Source organism: Eptatretus burgeri, chromosome 1, assembly GCF_056783735.1.
Source record: "Eptatretus burgeri isolate ZD-2024b chromosome 1, Ebu_testis_v1, whole genome shotgun sequence".
NCBI lineage: Eukaryota > Metazoa > Chordata > Myxini > Myxiniformes > Myxinidae > Eptatretus > Eptatretus burgeri.
Genome location: NC_140961.1, coordinates 46,495,483 through 46,512,352, shown reverse-complemented (window position 1 = coordinate 46,512,352; position 16,870 = coordinate 46,495,483). Strand labels below are relative to the sequence as shown.

Genomic DNA, 16,870 nt, shown 5'->3' with positions numbered 1-16,870 from the left:
TTTAACGTCAGCGTTGCCCAGGTAAAAAAGGAAATTGTAACACCCTCTCCCACCACCACCAGATGGCACTACACATTTACTTAGACTTTGCCCCCTCTCCCACCCCCCACACTCTGCGTAAGGCCGCAACCACACAGCCTATGTTACCCCCCACACAAAGTTGTATTTGTACCCCAAGTTTGGAGTTTGTAATTTAAAAGATGTGGCCGTGCAGAGAGAGAGAGAGAGAGAGAGAGAGAGAGAGAGAGAGAGAGAGAGAGAGAGAGAGAGAGAGAGAGAGAGAGAGAGAGAGAGAGAGTGAGAGAGAGTGAGAGAGAGAGAGAGAGAGAGAGAGAGAGAGAGAGAGAGAGAGAGAGAGAGAGAGAGAGAGAGAGAGATATATATACACTTTTGCCTTGTATAGGTATAGATATCTACAATTTGTATTTTCTATCTGCCTGTCTGTCCATCAATATAATCATCCCCAGGAGTAGTAACCCCGTCATCGTGCATACCGTTAGAATCCTATTGCCCAATCGCACAAGGTGACCTCTGCTGGTTTGTTATAAGACTGCAATAGACAGCTTCCCAGCTCATTTTCTGGGAGGAATCCACTTCATGCAGTTGACAGCCAGTGGTCTCCAAACAAAAACGTTTATGGTATGGCGATCCATTTTGGGCCTGTGGGCTGGGATATGTAGTTTAGTATGACCATGACCCTTTGCCTTTGGGCCACTGTACATGAGTACTGTATTTGTTTGACCATGTACTTTGGTATTGGGGCTGGAATACACATGCTTAGCTTTGTTTAAATGTTTGTTTGTTTTTCCCCCTTTTTTCGATAAAAAGGAATCTTTCAAAAGAGATGGCCAGTGAGCCAGATACACTTCTGTAGATAAATTCCCTCCCCATGGGGTGTGCTGGCATTGTCAAAAAAACTACTTCTAAAGCCTATTTCGGCTGACTCGTAAATGGAAGTAGCAGTCAACACAGCTGCTCTTAGCAATGAGCGGTTCTGTCATTGACATATTACAACTAAAGCCAGAAATCCTTTTTAACTGGAATCTCCAGTGTGTTTATGAAGTCCTTGTGCAACTTAAAAAACAAATTATAGAAGGAAACTGCAAACAGCATATGTAAGCTTTTCATGAAGTTTTGTTAATGTTAATGCTGTTGATGCTTTTTTAAAATTTAATTTCAGATGCTGAAACAGATTGAAAATGGCAAAAGTAGAAGAAAAGGTAAACTGTGTGCTCTGGCTAGTAGAGTAGAAGTCCAAAAACATCTGGTGAGAAGAAAATTCTCTGCTCATTACAGAAAGGATGCACCACATAGGAGCTTAAGTAACACTTGAATGAAAAAGTTTGAAGAAAATGGGTCGGCGAATGACAAATTACAATCCGGGAGGCCTCAAATCGGCGAGCTGACAATGGCCATCGTCCAGGAACCATTTCAAATGAAACCCACAGAAGTTTGACACAGGAGAATGCCATCCATCCCATCATGCCCACGCATTTCTGTCAGCCAGAAACACCCACTCCCTTTGGGAGCAGCCTAGGGGGTGGGGAGGGGAGGTGGGGCAAATATATTTAGTGCCGTGGCTAAGAATCCCCTCTGGATGCAGCAGTGGTGAGTAAATCACTTGCACTGTGGCATGTATACAGGTGATAATCGTAAAGGGGAGTGGGGGGGGGGCTTCCCCAACAGATTTTTCGTTTCTGAGGTTTTAAAAAAATATTTTGAAATTTTGTTTAGGGATTTCTCATTTGTCTTCTTATTTTTCCATTGTGGCAGACCAGTTGGCCGAGAAGGGAACCCCGCCTGGAGGGCGGGAATACCCGCTAGCATTTCATATAGTAGGATATCCATGTATCCATCTATCCTCAATGCTTCCATGTACCTATCCACCTCTTCCACTGTTTCAGCTGCCACCACTGCTCCAGGGTGACCATTCCATACATTAGCTACCCTATGAGTGAAAGACCCTTGCCTTAATGTCGTCCAAACTCTTCTTGTCACTGTCCATTCTGCTGAAAAACTCTTCTGCACTTGTTTTGTCTTATTATGTCAAACATCAGCTTCACTATGTTAAACATCAGCCTGGTGTTGTCTTAGCAGTTAAGGTTGCTGGCTTGGGACCTTAGGGTCCTGAATTCAAGCCCCTTTTTACCATTGAATTAACACCAGGTGGGGTTGAGTCAGCCTGTCATCCTTCCGAGGTTGGCGAAGTGAGTACCAGTGTACTACTGGGGTAATAACCATTTGGGGTATCCAGCATGGGAATGGCAACCCGTCCAGGACTGTACTCCTTGCCAACGAAACAACTTCGGCAACCCTACGTGCCTTTATGGCATGAAAGATATGGTATTTTATTATATGTTCAACATCCCTCTTAGATTCCCCCCCCCATAATTACCTCTTTTGTAATTAATAAAATCCAGTCTGATTTAGCCATTCCTCATAGCTAAGTTGAGCTAGCCCAGGAATCAATCTCGTTGCTCCATGCAGAACTCTTTGCATGGCACATACATCCTTCCTGAGATGTAACCAAAACTTCATAGAACACATTATCCCACGCAGTCTTGAGAAACAAGGACATTTGCAAGGTCTGCAAGTGGCAAATTTGATTAGTCGTGATGACGTAAAATGCCGTAATATTTTGGCCAAGTACTGTTAAACAGAAGGGTTTTGAAAGTGCCAAAAAGGCGATTTGTATTCCACAGTGTTCAAGTATATAATTCAATTGAAATAAAATAAAGCTTTTCAAGGTTATTTAAAAAAAAAATTGGAAAGTTTACCAGATTACCACCATTGATGTTGATTAAGAAATTTACCACCAGTGTGTTTTACACCACCTTACTTAACATTACATTAGTTATTCGTGCCTGTTGTTTGTGTCCTTTATGACCTCCATAAAAACAGGAATTTTCTTTTTGGAATGATTTTCAATTTTGTTTGACTGCCAGATGGGCAAAGTAAAAAAATATTATCTCACTCCTCTCTGCACATGCACGATCGGCATAACCCCACTTTTCACTTCACGTGCGCGTAGTAATAAAATACCTTAAACAGTGATCCTCCATGGAGAGAAGAGAAGATGGCGTTTTGGGCCTTACCCTTTGTCAGATCAAAAGAAGAAGGGTAAGGCCAAAAATTTCAGTTTCTCTTCTCGCCAGGGCAGATCAATCGCCATTTAAGGTACAATAAACCCTCCAATATTGTGAGTTTCTACCAATTGCAGGCCAACTATTGTGTTCTAATTTCGTTATTGCGATAATTAATTTCGGCCAATCGCGGATGTTGAGCTCAGCTGAGATGTCATTGCTTCCGTCCGCGTGTACGATTACCGCCCGTTACGAGCCTTGTGTTGTTTCTCGCGCACCATTAATTGTAGTAATCAGACCAGCATACAGGAACGAAGCTAAATTTAATAATGACGAGTCATCGCACAGGAAATGACATATGGCGATCCTGGAATACTAGATGAGATCCACAACATGTAGGAAACACACACAACAGTTTATAATGGTGCCCAAAATTAAAATGATGCACAAAATTAATCATTCCAAAAAGCAGAGAAAGGTTATGACATTGTGGGGGGAAAAAATCGAGTAGTTAGATACATTGGAAAGAAGTGAAAGTGCAGCATCTGTGGGCTACAGATGTGTGTGCTATATGTCTTGCATTTCGCTCTTGAATTTTAGAAGTTGTGTGTCTACCCTCATGAGAGCCAGAAAACAACATCTTTCTAATCTCAAGTCTGAATTCTTAAACCTGTCTCCCTCCTCCAAATCCTGGTGAAATCGAATTCAGTCTGTTTCTGGTGTATGTTCCCCCTCTATCCCCTCCCTTACCTCAAATGGCCACAGAGCTGACACTGCACACGAAACGGCTGAATGTCTAAACTCGGTGTTTGCTTCTAAATCTTGTGTCCCAAACCCATCGCTTTCTGTACCTACCTTACCCTGTCACACCCAGCTGTCCCCGGACTCTGTGTCCTTTTCTTCTGACAAGGTGGAGAGCTTGCTGTCAAACCTCAATTCAGATTCTGCAACAGGTCCAGACGGCATCAGCCCATGTGTCCTAAAAACCTGCTCTGCTGCTCTTGCTCACACTCTTTCTCTCTCTTCAATTCATCCTCTCATTTGTTCAAGGTCATCTGCCAACTGCTTGGAAATTTGCAAACTCTACCGTTGTGCATAACAAGGTGCAAAAACAGATCCCTGCAACTACAGACCAATCGCTCTTCTTGCAATCACCAGCAAGGTTATGGAATCCATCATCACTTCTGACATTAAATCCTTCCTCTACTCCAATGGCTTGATTTCTGATCATCAATTTGGATTCAGACCAGGTTATTCTATTCTGGATAAGCTGCTTCTGCTCTCCCAACAATGGATGTAGATCCTCAATGCCAGACATGAAATCAGGGCCATCTGTCGAGACACATCAAGTGACTTCGATACAGTCTGGCACCCTGCCCTGCTCACCAAACTCTCTTCCTATGGTATCGAAGAACATCTCCACTCATGGCTTGCAGACTTCCTCTCCTGTCACAGCCTATGTGTGGCCCTTCATGGAGTTTTCTCATCCCCTCTTCCTGTCCAGGCTGGAGTTCCTCAAGGCAGCATTCTGGGCTGTTCTTTTTCTAGTTTTCATCAATGATCTCTCCGACTCTCTGGAAAATCCTCTTTATCTCTTTGCTGATGACTCCACCCTCTGCCGTACCATCTGTCATCCTTCAGATCGACAAGCAGCAGCCTTTTCACTCTCTGCAGATCTGGATAAAATCATAAGCTGGTCAAACACGCGGAACATGTCTTTCAACCCTGACAAATGTCACACACTCACGATGTCTCTCCGAAAGGACCATCTGGAACCCCCCCCCCCCACCCATCTACTTTCTCAACAATCCTCTTGAAGAAGTCCTTTCATTCAAGCTTCTGTGTCTCACTATCTGCCATGATCTTTCCTTTGAAAGCCGCATTTCCAAGCTGACCTCCAAAGCCAGTCACCGACTGGACATCCTCTGTCGTGCAAAGTCCTTCCTTGGCACACCTGAGCTCCTGACCACATACAAAGCTTTCATCCGCAGTATGATGGAGTACTGCTCTCCCCGCTGGGCTGATGCTCCCACCTCTCACCTTCACGCTGTGGAAACCAAGGCATTCAGGATCACTGGTATCTCCCACGATGAGGCTGTAGTCCATGGGCCAGATTGACCCACCCATACACCCCCCCCCCCCCAGGACAGTATGAGACCTGTTTTATTTTACTCCTTAGACCTTCCCATACATGAAAAGTGGATGCCACCATCACGAATTTGGGATGGACTACCTGTATGACGTCACTTTCAAAATGGCCGCCAGCTAAATCACCGAAATTTCAATTTTGCGCATATCTCAGCTGCTATCATAGCTAAAGACAAAATCTTGGTGTCCACACCCATGTTTTTGAGGTCAAGGAATACAATGGTGTGCCCATAAAAATCCTTAGGTTATTGGATCATTTAAAATTCAATAAAGTGGACACGGAATCCAGCAGAAATCTCATTTTTGTGCAAATTTTCAAGTGAACTTGCTATACATGTTTCTGTTCATTGTTATGTTGTCTGTATATTTCCAGTGTTGGGCCCATAGATAGTTTTAATAATGTATGCCTGCCCTTTTGGTGATCAAATGTAGTTAGGTGTGAATAATAAATAGTTATGCTGCTGTGGTCAAGCTGTCGCAGAGAAAGGACGCAAAGTTTGAGTTTGTCAACTGGAAAAAGCCCCATTCAGATGGTAACTATGCCTTTATATAATATTTATTCATGTATCTAACAAAAGTTTATGATCTGTACATTTGTCTACTCATAATATAGTGCCCCTTTCTATAACGTAGCTCAGTTGGTTGTGTATGGGCTCCAAGACCCAAGTGTCCAGTGTTCTAATCAAGCCTTTTTCGTGAGTATTTTCGTGAACTGAAAAGTTGAGGAGTAAAATTGTTATTATCATTGAGTTTGGAGATATAAATTGTAGTATATGTTCACTAATGTATCATGATGTTTCATTGTTACCTTCGCATTCTGCGAAAGGTTATGTATTGGTCGCTGTGTATTTATTTATTTATTTATTTGTGAATATGTGTGTGTGTTTGTTTGTTATTCGCATAACTCAGAAAGTATTAAACCAAATCGCTTGAAATTTGGTGGGATGATGGGTTATTATCCAAGGAACATTTGCTTAGATTTTGGGAGCGATCGGGTCAAAGGTCAAGGTCAAGGTCACGGAAAGGTCAAATTCGTATTTTTACCATAGCACGGTCAATTTTGATCTAATTGGCATGCAACCGGTGCCAAAATGTTCAGAATTCATTGCCCAATCTTGTGATTGGCAACATGACACAATTACATCATTACCCTTGTTTTTAAAAGAAAATGTCCCAAATCCTGGCATTATAATCAGTACCAAAATATGTTTGTGGGAGATGCCAATGATTATTTATTTGTTTGTTATTCGCATAACTTAAAAAGTATAAAACCAAATTGCATGAAATTTGGTGGGATGATTGGTTATTAGCCAAGGACCATTTGATTAGATTTTGGGAGCAATCGGGTCAAAGGTCAAGGTCAAGGTCATGAAAAGGTCAAAATCGTCTTTTTACCATATCGCGGTCAATTTTTATCCAATTTGCATGAAACTAATGCCAAAATGTTCAGAATTTAATGCCCAATCTTGTGATATGCAACTTGACAAAATGACGTAATTGCCCTTACTCGCGGTTGGGGGTCAAAGGTCAGGGGGGTCACGACCTTGCAGATGTGCGTATTTTTATCATAACGCAGTCAATTCTTATCCGATTCGTATGAAATCAGCACCAAAATGCTCCTTGTTCTGTTCCCCACACTCTTATGCCAAGAACAAAACAGTAGCGGCGGCGAAGGTATATGCTCTCTACGAGTGCCCATTCTAGTTCAATGTGCATTTGTTTATTTTCAGTCTGATGCTTTCCCGCAACATCTCATCTTGGTGTGATGGCTCCAAAGAAGCGAAAACGTGATGGCAGTGAAACAGGTGCTGAATCATCAACCAGCATTTGCGTCATTCATTTCCCAGATTCATCGGAGAAAGGATCCACAACACTGACAGAGGAGAGACTGTCAAAGCTCTTGGAAATTCGCCAAACACGATTAGCTCTGCCTGATGAATCCAAACAACGCATGACAGAAACATGTGCACAAATTACAGAAACAGCTAAAGATGGACACGGTTACCATCGTGATTGCCACAGAAGGTTCACTGCACACATCAGAAGACCATCTACAGAAACTGCTTCAGATCCAGGCCCTTCCCGACCACCCAGGATTCGAGCAGATGAAAGTGAAAAGTACATTTTCAAGCCGAATTGCATATTCTGTGGAAAAGCCGGATTCAAGAAGGTGAAACAAGGCGGTACATGGACAACTGAAACAAATTGTAAATTCGAATTTGGAGGAGGAGACACAATCCTGAGAGTTGCAGAATAAAATAAGGACTTTGATCTCCTGAGACGACTTAAGGGATATGACCTCTTTGCCTGTGAAGCTCAGTATCATAGGAGTTGCAGGAGGAGCTACACTAGGGATCCATCCTCATGGCAAAGTGGTGATTCAACAGCCATTTCACAACAGGCAGAAATGGAAGCAGCACACATGAAAGCATTTTCCATTGTTTGTACTATTGTTGAGAACAACATTCTCAAGCAGAATGCCGTTATGAAACTGTATCACATGCGAGAGAGACATCCACATCAACAATTTGAAAGGCACAGATTATTATTACAATGAAGACTATAGGTCGGAGAAACTTAAAGCCAAACTGATAAAGAAATATGAGAAGCTGGCTTTTCAACCCTTGCAGGTGGGTGTGGTGCAGGACTGACAGGGATTTTGACAAATTTCAGTGCTTACCAGAGGTGGGCTAAGACTACACATGAACGGGCACAGCATGTGGATGTTACGTATGCCAAGGCTGACATGCAGTCAGATTCACATGGTGGATGGCAACACAAGGATCTAAGAGATGCTGAAGTGCAGAAGAGCGAAAGGCGTGTCAGGAAAACAATGGATGCAGTCCAAAGCTTCCTCAATCCGTTTAATATACCAGATCATGATAAGTTGTATTGCATTTCATCTGGTGTACCAGCAAAATCGTCAGTGGAGAAGGACATGATGGCAGCAGACTCCATTGGAAGAGAAGCAAAGGAGACATTCATAAAAGAACGACTTGACACCAAGCAGCACTTCTTTGATCCAGTAAAGAAGCTGAAGTTGAAAACGTTTCATTCCAATGCCAAGACAGTGAAACTAAAGACTGCACAGAATAAGATCATCACTTACAAACAGCACAGCAGCATGGCCATACAGCTTCTAGTCAAATCTCAAGCCCACGGTCAGGTCAACGTTGATGAACCGATGAAATATCCGTTGAGCCCTGTGCCATACAGTCTCGGGACAGCTGATGGGTATATGGTGAAAACAGACAAATCAAAAGGAATGCAATTCCTATCGAGAGATATAGATGATGCTCCACTTCCAAACGATGCAGACACATTACTCATTCAAGATGGCAATGCTGTGTTCCACACTATGACAGATATCCCAGGCAACTTTCAGCTGATTTGCCATCAGATATTTGACAATATGCCCAAAACAACCAACTTCATCTTTACTACAGATATGTATCAGGAGGGCTCCATCAAGAACATGGAGCGACAGCAACGTGGGTCAGGTGAAAAGCTAATTATTGGAGGTCCACTAATGAAGAAACCAGCAGATTGGAAGAGTTTCCTCATGAATGGCGAGAACAAGTCTCAGCTGGTGGATGTGATCAAGGATGTGTGGTCTTCAAATTCCTTTGCTCCTAAGCTTGTGCAGAGGAATGTTGTGTTAGTGGTGCAAGGCCACTGCTATGCGTTGAATAGTGATGACGGGCTAACAGTCACAAAGAGAGAGTTGCCTGAGCTTTATTCAGACCAAGAAGAAACAGACGCCAGGATTGTTCTGTACTGTGCCTACGCCCAGGCACAAGGTTATGGCACAATACGTATCCGAAGCCCTGACAGTGATGTGTTCTTCATAATGCTACATTACGCATCAAGTTTTGAAATAACATTTCTTTTTGACACTGGTTCAGGTAACAAGAGGAGACTCTTAAACATCTCTGATCTAGCCAGTCAATATGGTCAGAGAATGTGTACTGCACTGATGTCCCTCCATGCACTTACACACTGTGACACCACCAGTGCATACGAAGGGATTGGGAAAGTTCGACCCATCAAACATCTCCAGAAATCAGAAGCCTTCATAGATGCATTGTCCAAACTCAGAGACACGTGGGAAGTTCCCACTACATTATTTGGAGAACTTGAACACTTCACCTGTGCCATTTATGGACGAGGGCGCTTCAAGTCTGTGGACACAGCTCGTGGAGCAATGTTGAGGGAGAAATCTGGAGGCACAGATGGTAATATCAACTTAAAGCGGAATATAGATACGAGTCAACTGCCACCTTGCCAGAAAGCGCTACATGAACATGTAAAATGTGCTAACTACCAGGTTGGTATCTGGAAAGTTGCAGATATTCCTCAACCAAGAGTGCCACGAGCAACAGATGATCATGGATGGCTTCTTAGTGACGGTAACATTCAACCAATGTGGTTCCGAGGACCATTGATTCCCCCTGAGGTAGCGCTGGAAGATGACAAACTGCCCAGTGATGATGATGATGATGATGATGATGATGATGATGATGATGATGATGATGATGATGCCACCTCATCCGATGACTCTCACCAAGATGGGGCATCTGACGCGAACATGTCTGGGAGTGAGGGTGAAGAGGATTGAATGCTGAAGAACAGTCATGATGTTGTGATGTGCTAGTACATACATGTAAAATAATCCTTTGTGTGTGATGGCTGTTAATTTGTTTTACAATTAATTTATGTACCTCTAAAATTTGATTTATTTATTTCATGGTCTCTATAATGTGTAGTTTTTATTTTCAGGAGTTTGCATTCTATCTTCCCTGACAATCATTGTCAATGTTCTAGTCAAGATAATTATTGTTATTATTTTACTTTTTTGTTTTGTTTTCAACAATGATATGATGAAGTAACATCAAGTTTTTTTTATTTGTTTATTGTTTTGCTTTCATTTGAACAACAATAAAAGACCTTTCACATGCACAGGTGATTCTGTTTTATGTTGAATTCCATAACATATTGAATGCTACATAGACTCTTTCAGTGCAATACCGCAATTGTGTCAGTCATATAAAAGTCCATTGGATATGATAAACATGTCCATGAGATCCATACAAATCAATGAAAGCTAATATCCCACGCACATGGTTAATCATAGACGTGAAAATTTGTGCGAAAATGAGATTTCCGCTGGATTCCGTGTCCACTTTATTGAATTTTAAATGATCCAATAACCTAAGGAATTTTTTGTGTGCACCATTGTATTCCTTGACCTTAAAACATGGGCGTAGACACCAAGATTTTGTCTCTAGCTATGATAGCAGCTGAGATGTGCGCAAAATTGAAATTTCGGTGATTTCGCTGGAGGCCATTTTGAAAGTGACGTCATACAGGTAGTCCATCCCAATTTCGTGATGGTGGCATCCACATTTCATGTATGGAAAGGTCTAAGGAGTAAAATAAAACAGGTCTCATACTGTCCTGGGGGGGGGTGCACGGGGGGTCAATCTGGCCCATGGACTACTGTCTTTGGGTCTCTCACTCTCTCACCACAGGTAGGCCGGTGGTCTTTCTGTCTTTTACTATCTCCTCTCCAGCCTCACCTCCCTGCTCTGTCTGAGATATGTCCCCCCCCCATATTTCCACAGGGCACTCAAGGCCCACCAGCAACCCCCTTTTGGTAAAACTACCAAAATCAAGAATCACTGCTCACCTTTACTCTTTCATTCCTCTCTTTTTCCCACCTTTGGAGCAAACTCCCACACTCTCTTCAATCCCACACTTCCCTCTAGGTCTTCAAAACAGCTGTTCACCACCACCTCTTATCTTTCCCCATCCAAAACTATGATCTCATCTATCCCCGCTAATCCACCCTAAACTCACCTCCTTCAAATTCCCACCTTTCCTTCCTGAAAGTCCCTGCTGTGTAAGGACCTGAAATTCCATGCAGTTTCCATCTTGTTTACCCTGTGTACCCCGCCCCATCCCTCTCCCTTCCACAGATCTCATGTTTCTGTTTCCCACTGTTTTTTTTACTTCCCTCTCCCTCTCCTCTTTTCTCCTGCTCCCCATGTTGTGTGTTTGTGTGTTGGCTCTCATACGAGCCTTGACAGTGTATACAGAAAAAAAAAGTCCCATTACTGCATACGTATGGGTGCTGCCATGCCAGTCATGCTGCCAAAGTCACAGGCAACAGGTGAGTGCAGCAATTTGGGGCAGAGTGCCAGCACAAAATGGCCTACTCGATTGTGATACACACAGTGGGATCTTTCATGTCCATCGGCAAATGCCAGCAAATGGGACAGCTCACTTGAAGTCCCCTCTGAAAACTGCGTACTCAATGTTGCAATGCCCTGGATGTAAAATACCAGGGTGATAGTTTATAGTCGGTGAGGAATGGAACCCAGGCTAGATCGCAAAAAGATGAGTACATTGCCTCTGCATTATCCTGTCAGCCCTGATCAGACACAAATCAAGACCTGGTGGCTGGGTCCTAGGCAAGTACTTGACACCCTCACTGCACTGAGCTGCGATACCTTATGTATGATTCTTTCTGACGGTCATATTCTAGAGTCATCATGAGCTCTCATAGCCGTGTGGGTCCAAAGAGGGATCAAACCTAAACTTACACACTTTAACAAGTTTAATCCTCAACAAGCTACACAGAATTGTGCAGCATGGAAATCATGCAAGGTACTTGTGTATAATTTTACAAAGTCAAGGCTCAAGGCAAGGAGTACCTTTAAGGATGGACAAACAAACGAAGGAAGACAAAAGCTGCTGATACTGTTCCATGGCATGCACACACGGTTTCTGGTACCACTGGTCGTGTAAGTGTGTTAGTTTTTTAACATTAAAACATTTTCCAAAACGACCATTGAAATCAAGCAACTAAGCAGGAGAAGAACAGTGGAAATGATTATTAAAAACTTGAAGACTGAGGAATAATTGGAGAAAAGATACTCAAAGCAACAATTTCCCTTTTTTCACAATGGTGAAGGCTCAGTGAGGAGCTTGTACATGTTTCACCCATACGATAATTGACATGAGCAGCCAACGGACAAATCAACCCATTTTATGGTATCTGTAGCTGGGATCCTCCATCACAATTGAAGTGCTCAGAAGGCAACACCAAAGAGATCAGTTGATGCCAAAATGTGATACAAATTTCAGCTTTGGGTGCATCAAGAAAGGTGTTTTGTTCAAGTCTACCGAGGTAATGCTCGTGTTTGCATTGAGGTTTGGTTTGGTTGTATCCGTAGGGTGTTGGGTTCAGTTTTGGTCACCTCATTAAATGAAGGATACAAGTGCATTAGAGAGAGTTCCAGGGTAAAGCAACTTGGATGGATCTTGAGATAGTGGTGGAGAGGTTGGAATGACATGATTGACTAAGGAAGATTACTCTGAGATTGTGATGAGGATAATGAAGATAAAGAAAACGAGCAAGAATTGGAAAAAGTATTTTGAAGAGTAGTTTTCATGTTCAATGGTTTATAAGCAAAAATATAAATAAATTCATTATTTTACTTAATTCTTCGCTACGTGTACCTATCTCTGGCTCACCTTTCAATTTTCATTGAGAACAATCTTTCATGGCTGGCTGCCTGGATCTGTACTTATGGCTGAACATTGCTCGCTGCTGTCTCCCCATTTTATGGTGGATGCAGTTGTCATGTGACGTGTGTTACAGGCTTGAAACGGCAAATTTTATGGTTCCATCTCTCCAGGTGTTGCCTCCTGCTAGCAAATAGCAATCTCTTGTCAGTTGTAATGCTCATGAGGTTGCTTTGTGCTGCAAATAAAAACAGCACTACATATGATACGTCATTCCAATATTCGTATTTATGAAATCGATCTCAATTGGATAAAAACATACATGGCGGTAGCAATACATTTGGACCGTCCAATACATTTGCTCCTTACTTTAGTCACATACTGTACTTGTTTTATAATTATAGGAACTACACCCAATAACTTGTTGAATCACATACCAATTGTATATTAAAGAAGCAGTGAGAAGAACATCTCGTACATTAAAAAAATTATATTTTATATCTCTCCACTCCCATCCCCACACCTCACCATACTACTTGCCTTACCCCAAAACAACAAATAAAATCCTCTTATAAATCCTCACTAACTAGTGTGGGGATTTGATTTTATTCATCCACATCAATTCTAAAATAAATATATAAATTCTCTTTACAAATGTTACAAAATCAGGATATACTGTGCTGTATCCAAGTTGCATTGAAGTAACACAAGATGTTCGGTTGAGAGTGAAGCATTCTTGAGATGATTTAGAGATTAATCAGACATTGGATTCGGATTTTAAAGGTGATAAGTACAATATGAACTGATATGAAGAAAAGATGATAACAATGACCACACGGGTTGACAGGATGGCCTGGAAGTATGCACAATCGCCTCTAAGCTGTCTAGTCTTGGTTTAAATCCCGACCCAGCTATAAACTATCGTCCCATTGTTTCACAAGCAAGGTGATTCATCGGTGTGTGCCGTCCTTCGGATGGACGTTAAACAGGCGTCCCGTCTGCTAGCATTCGTTGGTGTATGTTAAAGAACCCACGGTGTCCTTTGCGAAGAGTAGGTGAGCTATCGCCAGCACCCTCAACAAATTCCAAATCCTGCCCCAACTAGCAGAGGGCGTTGCATCAGCGGCACACCCGTGTCCTCAACCACTGATGCTATCCCGCAGCTTTGTGCTGCATACAAACGAAGATGATGACCATGGTATGATGTGGTGGTCGTATGGCAGCTTAGCTGCCGGGGTAGCTATCATTTCTTGAAGCGCGACTGTGTCGCTGATGCAGTGCCCCTCTACCAGTACACACACTGGAACTGGTACTTATTTTGCCAACCTCGGAAGGATGACAGGCTGAGTCAACCCCCTGGTGTATTAATTCAGCGGCCGACGGGGCTTGAACTCAGGACCCTAGGATCCCAAGCCGCCACCCTAACCACTGAGCCAACACCAGGCTCGTGATATGATGAAACGGTGAGAACTGCGACAAGGTTGCAACTCACCGCCTTATCTGATTTTGCACATTTCCTTTGAAAATCTTGTTAAAGTCCACTTGTTCTTTTTTGTGCCAGTCAAAACGCCCTCATTCATTGTTGTTCCACTCCTCCATAAACCTTAACTTTCCATATTTTTAAAAAAGAACAAGCAAAGGCGAATAAATGTTGAGGAAATGTTCTTTCATTAATTTGGTATGCAGAAAGTGGCTTCTGGTTTGCATCAATGCTGGGGGCACAGCTGTGTCACTGATGCATTGCCCCCTGTAGGTTAGATCAGAAATTTGGAATTTGCCCATGGTGCTGGCAATAGCTCATCGACTCTTCATGAAGGAAACCGTGGGATCTTTAACGCCCACAAATTAATGCTAGCAGATGGGACGTGCTGTTCAACATTCATCTGAGGGATGACACACACATTGATGTCTCGCCCAGCTTGCAAAACAAGGATGGCAGTTTATAGCTGGGTTGAGATTCCAATCCAGCCAAGACAGCTCAGGTGAGTGTGCATACCTCGAGGCTATCCTTACAGTCCCCTGAGTAAATGTTGAAGAAGTCCTACAGGCCAAGCGTAATGTAGATGTCCCTCAGAACAGAGCGATGATGAACCTTGTGTAACCGTTTCAGGTAGTCCAGCTGTTCGGCCACATGGAACCCCCGAAGTGGCTCCTGGTGAGACAGAGTGAGGAAGAACAAGGGCATCGACAAAGAGAACTAACTAGGAAAGCAATTTTCAATAAGTATGAGGATGGAGATTCTTTCAATAGTTTACAAACTTTTAGGTTAAGAAATCTTAGTCAAACTCCCAAATGTTATATCTTTGTTTGTGGTACTGTTTGTCTGAAAGCAGAAATTGTGCATAAATTTTATTACTTATCCTAATTGCAAATTGTTCCTGTACTGGTTCAGCAAAAGTGCTCCCTTCTACTCCTTAAATCCCACCAACAAAGAAACCATTCCTTCAACCAGGCGAGAGAAGTGTTCCTGTGGGACACATTCCCATTTCATTCTCGCAGGTGGAATGGTTTGTTGTCATTGTAATGTCGTCACATTTCCAGCCCTCTTTCATCACACACTCAACCCCGTGTAACACAAAGGAAGACAAAATCATGAAGGACAAATTGATGCCTTGACATTCTTTTGAGACTGGGGAGTTGCTGACACTTTAGGCAGAAGAGGTTGAACTGGCACAGTCTTGTCCTCTGCCTCACTAACAGTTCCCCCTCTGCAATAGTGATATCCCAAACTGTATGGTTTTCAAATGTCTCACTCTCTCATTCAGCATACTACTCAATATCTCCATCATGCTCTCCCTTTCCTCTCATCACATCTCCCCCCTCAAATCTTGTTCCTCCCCCAAACCCACTCCCACCTCTACCATACCACTATGCAGTCTCATCCTCCACCTCATTCCACCCCTCACTTCTCCCTCCTCTCCCATGGCCATGACTGCTCTCATCATCTCCCCTCTCCCTCAAAGCTATCCTCTCACCCCTCCCTCGCAAATCAACCGCCTCCTCCCTCTTCAAAGCAAACTTCTCTCTCTTCCCCCTCACCCTTCTCAAAAGCTCCCCCACACCTTTCTCCCTCAATTCTCCACCTCCCCCTCCCTTTCAAATCTCACTCCTCACTCCCCCTTCTCAAAGCTGCCCCCCTTCACTTCTACAAAGCTGCCTCTTTTCCCCAAACTCTCTCTTCCAGCTCATTCCTTTACCTCCTCCAATCTCCCACTTCCCTTTGCCCCTCTCTTATTACTCCCCACTGCTACTCATCTCCTCGCCATCCGACCCTCTCCCCAAGCTCTTCCACAATCTGTCAAACTGTCAACAACTCACATTACCCTCCCTCTCCCCTCCTCTGCACCCAAAGCCTCTTCCCCTCCCTCTTCCTTAACAATGTGGACCTCAAACATCTACGGCCTACATTCTAACCTGACTGATCTCCCAATACAGGTTGCCACTGATAAAACAGATATAATCTGCTTAACAGAAACTTTCCTCCTTCACGACGTCTTTGACTCCTTAGTTTCTCTCCCTGGTTACTCCTTCCTCCAGTATGATAGACCTGAGCCTCGTCCGGGTGACAGAGTTGCTCTCTTCATTAAAAAAAACTCTATTCCTCACTCTCCATGCACTTCCCTCACTCCTCCAAACCCCAGGAATACCTCTGGCTATGATTTCCCCTCTGCTCCCACCTCTTGTTTATCTGTGTGTTGTACGATCCACCAAACAGTGATGACTCCATTTACATCTTGCTCGCCGAAAACATGGATAAACTTCTATACACTCATCCAAACTCTCTCTTCCTCATATGTGGTGACTTCAATTGCTATCATGCCAGTTGGCTGGGTATGGGTACCTCTCTCACCTGCCATGGAACTTCAGCAAAAGACTTCTGTGACTCATTGGGACTGACACATTTCTGTCAACTTCCCGACCTGGATCTCAACCAACGGTACTCCATCTCTTCTGGATCTGATTTTTACCAATTCCCCTGAAAATGTCTGCTGTTCTTCATCTGCTCCAATTGGTTCATCTGACCATATGCTTGTTAAAGCGGTCATCTCTCTGGCTGTTATCAGAGAACCACCTCAGCGCCGACGAGTCTGGCACTTCACTCAGGCCGA

At 43.2% G+C, this 16,870-nt stretch overlaps 2 protein-coding genes across 4 annotated transcripts in view; one reads left to right on the top strand and one right to left on the bottom strand.

Annotated features, from left to right (window-relative positions):
- Nucleotides 1–3,387: 3,387 nt before the first annotated feature.
- Nucleotides 3,388–16,870, bottom strand: part of TBC1D32 (TBC1 domain family member 32) — a 147,586-nt gene continuing 134,103 nt past the window's right edge. For all 3 annotated transcript variants that reach the window (XM_085882166.1, XM_085882172.1, XM_085882183.1), the window contains 2 exons: nt 14,807–14,913; nt 3,388–12,944 (listed from right to left, as the gene is read on the bottom strand). In XM_085882166.1, the coding sequence (XP_085738292.1) occupies nt 12,878–12,944; nt 14,807–14,913 (174 nt within the window). In that variant the 3' untranslated portion in view covers nt 3,388–12,877. The remainder of the gene's footprint in view (nt 12,945–14,806; nt 14,914–16,870) is intronic.
- On the top strand, nt 7,978–9,849 carry LOC147034399 (uncharacterized). Its single transcript, XM_085882209.1, has one exon. The coding sequence runs from the start codon at nt 7,978–7,980 to the stop codon at nt 9,847–9,849; it is 1,872 nt and encodes a 623-aa protein (XP_085738335.1).

Excerpts from the sequence above, each read along its gene's own strand:
- LOC147034399 (XM_085882209.1), top strand. The coding sequence starts at position 7,978 with ATGCAGTCAGATTCACATGGTGGATGGCAACACAAGGATCTAAGAGAT.